The 14,012-nt window shown below is 38.1% G+C and overlaps 2 protein-coding genes across 6 annotated transcripts in view; both read left to right on the top strand.

Annotated features, from left to right (window-relative positions):
* Positions 1 to 7,837, top strand: part of LOC111326801 (transient receptor potential cation channel subfamily A member 1) — a 34,218-nt gene extending 26,381 nt beyond the window's left edge. For all 5 annotated transcript variants that reach the window (XM_022930873.2, XM_022930877.2, XM_088737888.1 and 2 more), the window contains 10 exons: positions 256 to 291; positions 1,660 to 1,740; positions 2,576 to 2,742; positions 2,976 to 3,036; positions 3,540 to 3,605; positions 3,963 to 4,136; positions 5,092 to 5,160; positions 5,724 to 5,834; positions 5,942 to 6,057; positions 6,869 to 7,837. In XM_022930873.2, coding sequence (XP_022786608.2) covers positions 256 to 291; positions 1,660 to 1,740; positions 2,576 to 2,742; positions 2,976 to 3,036; positions 3,540 to 3,605; positions 3,963 to 4,136; positions 5,092 to 5,160; positions 5,724 to 5,834; positions 5,942 to 6,057; positions 6,869 to 7,007 — 1,020 coding nt within the window. In that variant the 3' untranslated portion in view covers positions 7,008 to 7,837. The remainder of the gene's footprint in view (positions 1 to 255; positions 292 to 1,659; positions 1,741 to 2,575; positions 2,743 to 2,975; positions 3,037 to 3,539; positions 3,606 to 3,962; positions 4,137 to 5,091; positions 5,161 to 5,723; positions 5,835 to 5,941; positions 6,058 to 6,868) is intronic.
* Positions 7,838 to 7,872: 35 nt separating this feature from the next.
* LOC111326797 (transient receptor potential cation channel subfamily A member 1) overlaps positions 7,873 to 14,012 on the top strand; it is a 23,954-nt gene continuing 17,814 nt past the window's right edge. The window contains exons 1-5 of the mRNA XM_022930867.2: positions 7,873 to 8,006; positions 11,178 to 11,439; positions 11,733 to 11,811; positions 12,481 to 12,656; positions 13,231 to 13,338. Of these exons, the coding sequence (XP_022786602.2) occupies positions 11,236 to 11,439; positions 11,733 to 11,811; positions 12,481 to 12,656; positions 13,231 to 13,338 (567 nt within the window). The 5' untranslated portion in view covers positions 7,873 to 8,006; positions 11,178 to 11,235. The remainder of the gene's footprint in view (positions 8,007 to 11,177; positions 11,440 to 11,732; positions 11,812 to 12,480; positions 12,657 to 13,230; positions 13,339 to 14,012) is intronic.

The following is a 14,012-nucleotide window of genomic DNA, read 5'->3' as shown; positions in this document are numbered from 1 at the left end:
GCAGGTTTTGTTTCCTGAGGTGCGTTGATTACCTAAAACCACGGCTTAAGCTGGCTTTTGTTTAAATGTTAAAAAGCCCTAAAAATCTGAACTTCGAGTCCTTACGGGTGACTCAGAATTTTCCCTTGTCCCACGCTACAGAGAAATGTTCAACTTTTCAACTGCATAAAATTATTTTTCCTTCAAAGACCGCCAAAGATGCTATTATTTTGCTGAGATACGCGATAGTATTTTTCTTGTTCATTTCTCTCCTAGAATAAAGATGAATTTCCATGTACTTTTTCAAATGTGGTAAGTATTTGATTCCGAGTAGACGTTATGTCCATTTATTATCCAAGTATGCTTCGTAGAGTACAAGTATCTCGCGGTATTTGTAATTCTAGAGAACCAGTTAGACAAGTTTTCTTACATCGCGCAATTGGATTGTAGTTACGAAGAAGATTGTAGAATTGGATTGTAGTTACGAAAAAAAAAGGCGGACAATATAAATTGTTTTTCTGACGACGAAGAGTCAGAATAGCTGGCGAATATTAATCCAAGTTTATTAGAGAAATCGAACAAAGAGAAGCAATTGGGCGACAATGAAATTTCCGCGCCGATTACGTTCCGCTTCGCATACTTCTGTCACGCGCTATCCGTAAATTAATATCCGCGAAATTCGCCCGCACTGAATTCGCGCGTGTTGGATAATAAATCTCTTATTAAACGTTTTGTTGTGTAGTATCGCTGAGTATTTTCACTCGGCACAACTCGTTAAAATATTCAGCGATACTAAACAACAAAACGTTTAATAAGATAATTTATTATCCAACCACACTTCGTAAAGTACAAATAACGCCATAGACGAGTACATATATCACGCGGTATTTGTACTCTAGAGTACCGGTTAAACAGGTTTTCTCGCATCGCGCAAGCGAAGAGTTGAATTGTAGTTACGAGAAAAGAAATGGCGGACAATTTGAATCATATTTCCGACGACGAAGAGTAAGAATGGCTAGCAAATATACATTCAAGTTTATTAGATGAATCCAACGAAGAAAAACGGCTAGACGACCTAGAAATGTCTTCATTTATTGACGAAAATAGAAAGAGCAACGCGGCAACGCGCCAATTCCGTTCCGCCTCGCATACTTCTGTCACGAGCTCCCGGTAAATAAATATCGCGAAATTCGCCCGCACTGAAATAACAGTTTGGCGTGTTGGATAATAAATAACTTATTATACGTTTTGTTGTGTAGTATCGCTGAGTATTTTTAGTCGTTATTTGTATTTTGACTCGGCCTTCGGGCTCGTCAAAATACGGCACAACTCGTAAAAATACTCAGCGATACTACGCAACAAAACGTCTAATGAGATATATGTATGTGCACTTGTTATGATCGATAGTCTAAACGTATCACAAGTTACAAGCCGGATAGAGAATGACTGACAAAACGTTCTTGACGAACAAATTGGGAGAAAATAAGAGAAAAAAAAAAAAAAAACAGATTTGCCATTTTCAAAATGCATAATGCATAGTTTCACGGCTCTTGTGGTTATCTGGTGATCTTTCATCTCAAATTCTCCCATCTCCGAGTAGTTTTCTCCCTTTTTACTGGAACCGAAGAAATAGTTTATCGATTCTGACATTGATGGCATTTTGTTCGCATTGTCTCGCAGGTGGTTCAGGTGTTTAATTACTTTGTGTTGATAACAGCATCAGGCCATCTCATAAAGGAACTCATTTCTATGTTCCATACGGTTAGTAAATCTTGGTACACGCCATAAAGTAGTTTTCCGAGTTTATTTAGGAATTCTGAACTGGGTCATGCTAGTTAAGATCAGTTAAGACCCTCACAGGAAAATTTTCTACTTTATGGAGTGTGTGTAAAGGCAATTTAAGCTAAATTTGTATCTTAAAGTGCCCATAATGCCAAAAAACTTTTTTCGCTCATCTAATTCTACATTTCACCAAATGAACTCCGGTGAAAAATTTTTTCGATTTGGATAAAACGCGATTTTTTTACGAATTTTTACAAAGTTCAAAATTCTATTTTCTTACGGTCGACCCCTGCCGCTGATCACAAGAATAACGTGGTCAAAATGACCACGTGACTGATGTCTGTGACGTAAGTTCAGGAACCTCACTTGACCTTAAAGTGCATATAAGTACACTGGTCGAGTGCGGGTCGTTTACGATATTGCGAGCTTACGATATTGTGACCACTCTGAAGCAAATTCCCACTTGTTTTCAAGTCAGATAAGTCACAACCCAAAATCACGTGTTCCTGAACCTACATCACGACTCACTTTAAACCGAGGAAGACTGGTGCGAATGGTGGGCCAAAATGACGGCAAATTTGAATGTCTTTAAAAAATTATAAAAAAATTGCGTTTTATCCAAATCGAAAATTTTTTTAGCAGAAGTTCATTTGGTGAAATGTAGAATTAGATGAGCGAAAAGCATTTTTTGACGTTATGGGCACTTTAAGGAAAAAAATGAAACATTTATAGGACGCTCGTATCACATTACTTTATCATAGAAAAAAAAAACTGCTAAAGCCTCAACTCTTTGTTTTTAAAATTTTTTCAACAGCGGCTTTCGTACCTGGAAGATGTCAGTAACTTCTTGGAGTGGGTTTGTTATATAGCATCAATTCTGTACGTTATACCACCATGTGACTGTAAAGCTGGGTTTAAGAGAGAAGTTGGCGCGGTTGCGCTGTTCTTTGGTTGGATGAATCTCATCTTATACTTTAGAAGGTAAGTACCAAAAGGAATACTTAAAATGAAGATCTTAAGATTTCCATCGAAAATCTGTTTCCTTTTAAGTTCGATTTTGACGGTCATGTCGCAATGAAATGAAAGGAAGTTACATTTATAATCTCTTTTAACTTGCTTACGATTCTGCTCCTGAAATGCATGGCTCAGTAAGGACACTAATAACATGTTAGAATTTCTGTTCACTGATTAGTTTGCTCTTTGTGTTCTCTCAGACTGTCTTCCTACGGTCAATATGTCATCATGTTGTCAACGATGTTTGTAACATTATTAAAGGTTTGTTTTAAAAATGCGTAAAAAATACTGGTTTCAGTAATGTCTGATCTTCCTAAGATGAAGTCATCCAGAAAAAAGTCCACCATACTGGATCCTCCACTCTGAGTTTTCAGATGTTCAGTATAGAAATGTTGATTAATTCTTCTTGAAGAGGAGAAAATACGTTGCTTATGATTACCTGATTACCAAACCCTTTTGTGGTAGATCTGAGGAAAATTGGCGAAATAAAGCCTTAACTGGTTGTACTTTTAAAGAGGGCCCTTCCCTTTCGCAACCTAAATATTTCCAGAAATGACCGAGTTGACCCCCACACGGTAATCAAAGTTTGTTACCTTCCTCGCTTTGGTCCATGTTTTTAAAGAGAGCCCTTCCCCTTTCGCAAGCTAAAATGTTTCCAGAAATGACCGAATTGACCCCCACGTTATATTTAAAGTTTGTTACCTTCCTCGCTTTGGTTTATGTTTTTCCGGATATCAAGACTCTTTTTCCATATTTTCTAACAGGTTCTGCTTCTTTGGATGTTGTTTATAATGGCATTTGGGACAACATTTTTATTGATCATGAATGACGTAAGTTTATCATCTAGGAATTTTGGAATTAAGAAATAAACTGATCAGCGTTGTGGCACACTTTTTTTTCGAAAAGGTTTTCATCATAGTTTTGAGAACAGAAATAACAATATCCCTGTGAAGAATACAAAATTAAAAAGACGCAGAGCAGACAGAAGAGGGCATAACATGACCACGTTACAAAACTAAAATTATTAAGACTCAATGCTGTCTCTTATTCCACTTGCTTCTATGTTGAAAAATAAAATCAATAGTCTAAAAAGCCAAAATTGCAGAGCCATTTTTGCTAAAATCTTTAAACACTCTGTTCAGCAAAGTTATTTATTACATGCATGCTTTGTTTAAATCATTTCACAGTCTCCTTTCGATACCTTTGGTACTTCGATGATGACGATGTTTGTGATGACTTTGGGAGAGATGAATTACCATGAGAACTTTCTTCCGTGGGATAATCTGGCCTTCTCGACCCTGACCAATATTTTGTTTATTGTGCTTGTTCTTGGAATGCCTATCATTATGATGAACATGCTGGTAACACTAATAACTCAGAATATTTCAAAGTTCAAAGCAGGGTTAAGATAGGTAAAGTCTGTTTATGAGCCTAGTGGCCCATTAGGCCGGTGCTTAAATCCGGTTTCTGTAGCTTGAAGCGGAGTATTTCTACTCCCCCCTGGTTGGGATGCCAGTCCATCGCAGAGTTACCCCCAGCATTAAATTCCCGGTACCAATTTAAACACGTGGGTGAACAGAGGCACTGTGAGAGTAAAGTGTCTTGCCTAAGAACACAACACAATGTCCCCGGCCAAGGCTCGAACCCAGACCACTCGATCCGGAGTCGAGCGCACTAACCATGAGACCACCGCGCCTCCGCAAGGTTAAGATAACGCGGGGTTAATGTGAAATCTGATTTCAGAACTGAAAGCCTTGGAAAAAATTCAATATAATCCTTTTAGTTTACATTTTGATGATTGGATGCCCTAAAAAGGAATAGAGAAAATTATCTGAAAAAGGCTTTCAAGCAACGGAATAAAAACCCCGACTAAAATTTAACCCTGGGTCAGCGTTAACGCCCAGATTCTCAATGTGTTACGATAATCGAGGAATGAGGTTAAACGGAGACTCTTCGCATGGCGACATCGCATGATTTCATCTGGGAGGGGGAGGAGGGGAAGAAAGCGCAGCAAGCGAGGGATGAAATGGAGGGGGAAGGTGGGATTTCAGGTAATATCCCTTACCTCTGAAAATAGGTTACAAATAGGACAATTCCTGATTTTATGGTCCTATTTACGAGTGCTATATACCTTTATTAATCAGCCCCCCCCCCCCCTACCAGTAAGCAACAGTAAGCAATTACAGGAAGACAGGAAGAAAAATTAAAAACCATAGCAGAAAACACATCTTTTTAGCGGCATATTATATGTCATGCCTTTTATATGACTTACAGTGTTACTGTTTTTATCGCTTTTGTACATTTTCACTTTTTCAGGTTGGTCTGGCTGTTGGTGATATTGACAAAATTCAGCAGAATGCTCTCATGGATCGATATGTCCTTCAAGTAAGACAAGGATAATTTGTATAGACACAAATTAAAGTAACAGACTGTTCCAATGAGGCGTTAAACTGCTGTAAAATGTAAAATTTAAAATCCAAGCTTTCGCTGATCAACAGCATCATCAGGGTGATGCTGTCGTTGATGATGCCGTTAATCGGCGAAAGCTTGGATTTTAAATTTTACTTTTTACAGCGGTTTAAGGCCCGATTTGAACAGTTTGTATTTTTTAACAATGCTGCTGAAGGACAACATGAACAGATTAAACAGAAATTAAACTTTCGGATTGATTTATTTTTCTTCTCCATCCCATCTTACATAGTTTACCAGGAATTATCAGATAATTGTGTTGATAAATTCTACTGCCGGAAAATTCCAACTATAACGTATTTTAGAGATAAGATCAAACTTTTGAGTCTGAATATCAGGCAACCAATCGAAAATACGTTCCAAAGAGCGCACGCATAAGAGGATAGTAACTTTTTCGAGAAGAGAGGACATCAAAATTTTAAGTTTTACTTTTAGTGATAAAATTACAAAAATGTACGCTTTGTTTTCAATCTTCTCAGGTTCGACTGCTTGTGGACATCGAAAATTCTCTTCCAGAGTTTATAATGAAACGTGTGCAAGTGTACTCGTACAGCGAGTTTCCGAACCATCCGAAGACAATTAAACAAAAGGTTAGTACTGTGAAAGTCCCCTAAAGGTAAATCAAACAAGGGAGAGTTCCACTATTATTCTTAAACTTTTGATGCGCTTAAATTCCTGTCCACTTCATTGTTTTCAGTTGATCGATGGCCTCATTGGCTTTGATAAACCTCAAGTCAGTATCGAGGAAGAAGCTGATGAGATGTCACCGGAAATGGTAAAAGTTTTGGAGAGAATACAAAAGCAAGAAGAAAAGTAAGTAGCGTCTGTGACGTCATATCAAATCTGGAAATTTAAAGAACGGTAAAGCACTTTTTACATTGGAAAGGTGTAACTGATATTATCGTATGACCTATGACCTCACGGGAGCGCAATCCCGTAGTTGACAGCTGACGTAGATAGGGTTGGACGGGACCCAGGACCTGTTTCTCGAAGGTCCCGGTAACTTTTTATTCCAGATGGGGTTTTCGAAGGTTTGGAAAACGATTCGAAAAAATACTTACTAAGGAAACAAAATGGATTGGTTAGGGTGCCTGGGCCTGCTCCGCTATTCTTTAACTTTTTTCGGCCTCGAGCCCGTTAAGTTACTGGGAGGCCATGATCTCCCAGACTGAAGTTTTACTGTAAAAGATTTTAGTAGTGCTCTCCCATTTATTGTACGGAAGTGCGTCCTATTTAAGTCGAAAGAAACCTTTTAGAATATTGAATACCTAGTGGTTATATGAACAATGCCTATTGACGGAATTTGGTCGGGCCAGACGGGAAAATATTTAGCCCAAGGCCATGACGCTCCAACCACGTTGACCTCGAGCCAAATATTTTCCCGTCCTGCCCTCCCACTCAGTTAATGAGTATGTATTGTCTCGACAGAAGTTAAACCTCGTATAATTCTTTGCTAATGGTGAGAAGGAAAAAACAATTCCCAGGAAACGAAAGGCTTTTTTCTGAAGCTGTATCTCGGGGAAATGGGGAGTGACCCTTCATGCTATTTAGCTACATCAGTTAAACAATGACAAAGCAACTGGTAAACAAACTTCTTAAAACAGTTTGGTCTATTTTTCTCTAGAATGCAAAAGATGTACGAAATGATGAAAGAGCAGTCAGATGTGTTAAAAGAAATACAAAGTAGAAAGAAAGACGAGAAACAGAAAAAGAAAGACGAGACAAAGACATCCAGTAAACTGGGTTTATTTGGATTTTCATGAGTTCTTTACATAATTACACAAGCCATTACGCTAACTCGTATGATTTCCAGATTGTAAGATGCTTGTGTTTTAAGCGTACTTGATACTTGTATATATTTTGATGATATTTTGACATTTTTTACTGTTATGTTATTCAAAAAGTCTGGTGAGGTTAGATAACGCTATTCAGTGCATCATAACGATCTACTGGTCATAATGAAAATATATTACCATGATCTGCTGATGCATTATGTTATAGTGCATTCTCCGAATGAGTATGCTCTAATGCGCTTTACGGCACTTTGCAGGGGACTTTGGTCAAACTGTATTGAGCAGTTTACGATTTTTGAAAGAGAACATTACAGGTGCCGCCAATTTAGGAATTTTTTGAGAGCAAGGCCAGACCACAGCACTGGCAGCAAGGTTCCCCTTTTTTTTTTGTAAGAACTGAGCGGGTTCTTTAACGTCTCCTGCTAACCAGCATAGAGACGAAACAAAAGTCAGGGCCATACAGTTTTATATATTTTATCTTACAGCTATTGACAGATCTTTAAGCGCACATTTTCTCAGCCAGAGGCTGTAATTGCGAGAGTCCAAAGGTTCTTAAACATTTGAGAATAAGTTGAATCAATTTGCCAACCGCAAGGTCACGCTGCTTTAGGGAATCACTTCTTCAGGAGAATATTTGTAAGTCACTTACGTAAAGTTGTAAATTAAAGAGACGTTTAAAATTTAGGTGACTAACGTGCACCATACAGGGTTTTATATATTTCGAATGCATGAGTAATAGCGATACTGATGAGAAACTTGTAGAAGCAGATGAATTATGAATAAAGACGAGGCAAATACCACGTGATCGAATTTTTTCGTACGGGCGAGTGTTTTCGTTTTTAATTATTCAGCTGAACATTCTTGAATAATTGCCAAAGATAACGAACCGCAACCGAATGCTGGAGTTTGTAAAGTTCGCGTTACGACTCTAAGCTGGTAATTGCAGTCAAAACGAGTTCAGCGTACAAGGCAAGTGTAGTAGCTAGTTGATTGGGTGAATTTTTTATAAGCAGGGATTATGGACAAGTATTTGGCCAGTTTAATTCTTTAAGTGACTGTTTTGTTTTGTTCCCGACGAGCTCTAACGTTGAAACCTCGTTCTTTTGTGAAGAGGGAAACGCTTTTTTTCCGTTCTATTTTGTATTCGCTGTGTTTATGAGCAAGGTTTGTTAGCTAAAACCTACATCAAGATGTAAGACAGAAAGATATTTAACACTGATTGGCAAGAAGTGATGACGCAAACGGTCACCCCTCTGAGAGAAGACAAAAACGGTGTCAATAGCTGCAATTCCTAAAACTTGAACTGTTTTCTTAGCCATCAAATTCTAGAAGCTTCCAATATCAAACGCAGTATTTTGGATGCATACTGTTATCTTGCAGTATATCAATACGGGAAGTCCAACTAGACGGGTGCAAAATTAGCGTTTGGTACTGATCAAGTAAATTCCCGGTTCGCACTGTAAAGACTTTTGACTTCAAAGCGAGGGAATTATGTTATAGCCCTGTATTCTTGTCAAGTCGTTGATTTAGTTTTCAAGTCTTCGTGCTTTTCTTATAGGCTGTTGAGACAAGGAAGTGGTGGAATGTGTTGAATTTCAGAAGATACTAGTCGAACACGCGTGTCAACAAATTGTTATATTTAATTGCTTCTATCGACTGAAACCCTATTGTTTATATATTTTTCCATATTTAGTTCCATCAAGCAATAAAACCCCGTTTATACCAGTTAACATTCGTAATAACAGACTTGCTTTAGACACGCGACAACGCTTAGTAAATTCGTGAATCATCGCTCTCGGATAATGTAGATATAACTGCATGACATAGAAGTCCTGAAACAGTGAATTTCTCTGATTCCTCACGCGCTAGATAACAGTTAACGTATACTGACAACCAATCGATAGCCGTTTTTCAGGTGAGGGGGTCATAGGAGCATTAGTTAGGTTTAACTTTTAATTTCATCCGATCATAGTTTTTGGGCAGAAGTTTCCTCAATCATTCTTGGTTCACTTTACATAGTGACTGCAACTGTGTTGCTCATTTGCTGTGACTTTGAATATTCTATAATCCAATCTGCATATTCAAATTGAACTGTTTCATGACTATTCGATATGATTGGCTACAAAAGCCGACAAAATTGAAAAAGCAAACTGCTTTTTCTACGAGAAGCTCCCTGGCTGTGGAAAATCTTTTGTTTTGTGGTGACACTATAAAAACACCTAACAATAGCCAGAAACAAAAGGAGTCCGCCGCCTTTCGGTTTTATAATCATCTATAAAAGGAACCAGAGGTTTTTAAGCATTTTGCTCATCGCTTGCACGCAAAAGACTGAATAGTCTCCTGAAAAAAAAACAAAAAAATTGATGATAAAATCGTAAAGCTTAAAATGCGGTAAGGATTTTTTGCTCGCTCGTTTGCGCAAAAACAAAGAAGCTTTTAGTTCTTTGATCAAAAATGCCTCCTTTTGTCACGATTTACTTGCTTAGACGTTCTGAATTCCATATTGCCTCGTACAAAGCTTGGTTATTACTTGTTTATAACTCATTGACGAGCGCGCTCAGACTTGTCAAATAACTATCGTTTATTGCATAGCTGCTAGTACATCCACAAAAGGTTTTCAAAGACTTTAAAGATCATTTTTCAGAGGCAGAAGAAAATATTTTGCTTCACTGCATACCAGTGATAACTCATGCGAGAAGTTGAGAGAGTAGGCTTCAATTGTTGAATCGTGATTTAGAGAGTTTTTTTTTATCCTTCTTGCGTCAATGTTTTTCAAAAGCCGAATACAGGAAATTTTGAAATTTTGCCCGAGGACCTTTTGCTCTTTCATGGTCAATATCTATCAAACTCTGCTTAAAATAATGGGTTGTTGCGCCATTAGTAAACTGCACGGACTTAATGAAGAAGATCAAGGAGGCTGAATATTACTTGTGATCTTGAAAAATGAGGGTTTAACAAGATGTTCGGACTGTCACCGAGCTCTCCTTCCGCTCTGACGAAGGACTAATGCCGGACCTTTCAGCTTTAGATACTGTTTAAAGTACTATTTACATTACAAAATCGGTTGTTAAAAACCAAATTATTTTGTAATACCTTCAAGGACGCAACAACACACTTTCTTTAAAAATTTAACCCCTATAGATACAAGTTAAACTGATTTTAATCCCATATTTCAATATTGCGCAGTTCTAACAAACTATTTTTTCTCCCCCATTGTGGACGAAAGTAGTGTCTTTAATGCATTAGTTAGAAAGGAAATACCATTTAAATTGACGCTTAATCAACCAACCGTTTCTCATGCATTTGATAAAAAGCAATACTTTTATGCACTCCCTTATTCTTTGTGAAGTGAATTCCTCGCCTCTCAACTGAGTGAATTTCTTGACGTTTTTTATTAAGAAGAAGAAAGAAACAAATGCTGGATAGGTTATGTTTTATTTCTAACGGCAAAGGAACTTTGGCTATAAAAGTTCGGTGAGCTTCTTTGTTCTGGGAAAGAGCAAAATAAAATTACAGATGAAACAACAATCTATCCTTACCGCCGCATTAAAATGCCCTTTTTTTTTTGACAATGAATGCATTTACAATATTTCACAGCCACAACTGAGAAACGAACACCCGTTAAGAGCTCTATTTCTGATATAAAATTAACCGTTGTGAGCAGGCTTGAATTGAGTATGAAACCCCAGCGGTGACCAGTGAAATATATAAAGGGTTAAAAAATCCTTTTAATTATACTTCCGTTCATTTTAAATCTCTATGAATTTTCAACTTCAGTTGAGCTAAAAGACAGTTTTCAGTCGATAACTAGCTGCTAGGCATTAGAGATGAAGATATGTGATAGTAAAACAATCGGCGCTTTTAAACGCCGCACTAGATTTAGAGTTCGCCTACAGTTTGGATAGACTTGGGTCTTCTCAATTTTTACCAACTATGCGTATCCTGTCTTCTTTTTCTAAGTACACGTACTATATCTCTTAGAAGATATTGTGACATGAATGATGCTATCCGTGGACCATGCATTTAAAGTAAAATCAGTGTTTTTTTAAAAAAATTACTGACGCTTGGGAGCAAGATAACGGCCACTTGATAACTTTAGCTTTTCCCTGGCACTGTTCTACTTTTGAATATCTTTTTCAGGTTTAGCCTTTAGCAGTAGCAAGTCTCAAGCAGTCGGAAAATCTGCCACATTTTCATCATGCCAGAAAGAAAGAAGGTTTCGTTTGGTGGGAGCTCCACCTCGGGAGACTCAGATGAAAACTCATCGGTTTTTTCCAATGAGGGAGCCATAGATGTGTCGACGAGAGACCGAAAAAAATCACGTGCTATTAGTAGATTGTCAATGGGCTCGGTAAGAAGTAAAGAAGGGGAAACAGAGGCTGTAACGCGTGTGGAGTCAGTGGTAAGTGTGTAACCACATCGAGTGAACTTTCGCATCCACGAAGAATAAGTTACTTTTTGTGTGCAATCCCATAAAGCTGACGTGTGCAGGGCCAGACGGGGTTGATATGAGCCGGTCATGCTTTCACACGGCTTTGTTGCAAACACTTTAAGTAAAAAAAGAGATTAAAAAATTCGTGTTTTCTCCGCATTTTACCTTTAGTTATCGCTTGATTTATATGATAGGTTTGTTCATTCATTTGAGCTATATCATGCTCTATTTATGAAGAATAACTCATATTTTGCTGTTCCTAGAAAAAGGACAATAAACTTCATCAACTTATCCTGGCTGGGAACGAGGAAGAAGCGAAAAAGATCATCGCAAACGGAAATGGTAACTACAGTGTTGAAAATGATAAGTACATGACAAGGATAACAGGTCTCTTTTGACCTCCATTAAGATAGTAAATTAGTTTCTCGTTGTCGCTAAATGAACAGTCTCCTGTATTTATCTCTTTGACCAAAGCAAAGTTTTAATGTGAAGATTTGCCGGAGTTTAGGATTTAGGTGGCTCGGTGCTCCCTTTACAGAACGCCTTAAGTTACGGTCGTTACTGATTAATGCATAGAGGGGAGAAATGTTATCTTTTGTTACCTTGTTAAGCACGCAATGATAACGGTCGCTGTAGCAAGTTATTGTGTTACCATGGGGAGTGGTAGCGAATGAGGAGTTGTCGGACGCTATTGAAAAGTTTGCCTATAACTGAAGTGCATCAGTTTTCTTTTAAAGTAGAAGCCCCTGGATATAATCATGAATGATTGCAAAGTGGTGTAAGTCGTTTGAGGTCGTAATTTTCATCACAAAGTTGCTATAGATATTTATAGTGAGTCCTAAGTGTTCACAAGAAACATCTTCAACTCATTTGAAAATTGGTAGCAGAGATTTCTTTCTTTCTCTAATCTAAAACTCTTTTAATAGATTTTTTATTTCAAATGATGGTCTTCAGTGGTAAATACATTAAGCAATCTTCGTTGATTTTTCCTTCGTCTTGTGTATTTCCAAGATACAAACGGTCAAGATAGCTCGGGTAAGACTCCTCTCCACACAGCCATCTTAGCAAAACAGTTCAGCATTGTTGAAATGCTATTAGAGCAAAACGCTGACGTCACTTTGAAAGATGACGCGGGCGACTCAGTGTTGCACACTGCCATACGAGTTGGAAGTGAGAGACTGGTACAGGTAAGAATTTAGATGTGACTGTCTCTCTTTATTGGTTGCCTATTGTTTGTTCAGGTTGGTAGGCATGTTATTTTTAGGTTTATCATATAAGGGGCAAAATTACTGAATTGTGATTGGTCAAGACAGAGGGCATTTTTTCTTAATTTTTGTAATTGCCCTGGGAAAAATTACTTGCAAATGATTGGCTGAAAATCGCTCAGCAACGGCTGCCAAGGTAAAGAAATTTCTGTTTCTTTTGTAACAATGGCGTCCCGTTTTGCGCGAGATCAGTAAGAAAACATTTTGCCCCTTATATTATAAACAAGTAATCACATGGTTCCTCGTAAAATTAAGGATTGATATCACTTGTGTTTTCGGAAGTTGCAGAAATTGGCCGAGTCGCGCAGCGACTCGGGCAATTTCAGCAACTTCCGAAAACACGCGTGATATTAATCCTTAATTTTACTCGGCCCCATGCGATTACCTATACAAATGCCTTGCAAAAATGATAACGTGCCTTTTCTGCGGTTAATGCAGATTGTTTTTGAAAATTAGTAAATACGAAGCCCATCGAATTTTTATTTTTCTCCCTGAGGTTCTCATCGAACGTGGCAGATGCAATGTTGCGACTCCGGGGAGAAATTCGGCCACTCCCCTGCATCTTGCCGCCGAGATGGACAACGTAGCTATCTGCAAGATTCTGGTAAGTTGCGCTCTAGAGTGCAATTATGGTTTAAATCACCATTTAATTCTTCCCGCGCGCCTTTGGTACCACCATGGTGGATTAATTATCAGAGTAGCTTGGCCACGAAAGGCCAGGAATTGGGTTCCTACATGCAATTGATAACAATTCTGGAAAATGAGATTTCGCAGTGTTTCCAAATTTTTGGACTTAGGCTCTCTTTGTTATTTCCGTTCATTTTTGTTACTCTTTTCTCTTAGAGTCTTTTGATTCAGTTAGTTGAATGTCTGTATCATACCGGTCTAAAGCAGTGTTCTGGAATAACCCAGAATATCCCAGAGTGGACCTTTGTCATCACACACTATTCCACGGAATATAATGTAATTTTGTAAAATGTTCCAGGCCGTTTTAAAACCATATCTAAATGAGTGGAGCTCGAATCACGCTGTTACTGTTACCACTCAACTATCCATTAATATAGCTGGGTGTTGCAGACGAAATGTGCATCTGCAGTGGGGTTCACATATTCCACTATTCAATCTGGGATTGAGATTTGAAATTAAAGAATGCGAATTTTCCTTTCTCCCATATCTTTCTCCTTTTTCCTTTGTGGATATGGTCAGCTTCTACAAAGGTAACTTGGCAGAGGCTTCCACAACTTCAGTAACTATCTGCATCCACCCAGATGGGGGCTG

The sequence above is a fragment of the Stylophora pistillata genome, chromosome 11 (assembly GCF_964205215.1).
Source record: "Stylophora pistillata chromosome 11, jaStyPist1.2, whole genome shotgun sequence".
NCBI classification, from domain to species: domain Eukaryota; kingdom Metazoa; phylum Cnidaria; class Anthozoa; order Scleractinia; family Pocilloporidae; genus Stylophora; species Stylophora pistillata.
Note: the sequence above shows the minus strand (reverse complement) of the source record. Positions and strands in the feature narration are given on the sequence as shown.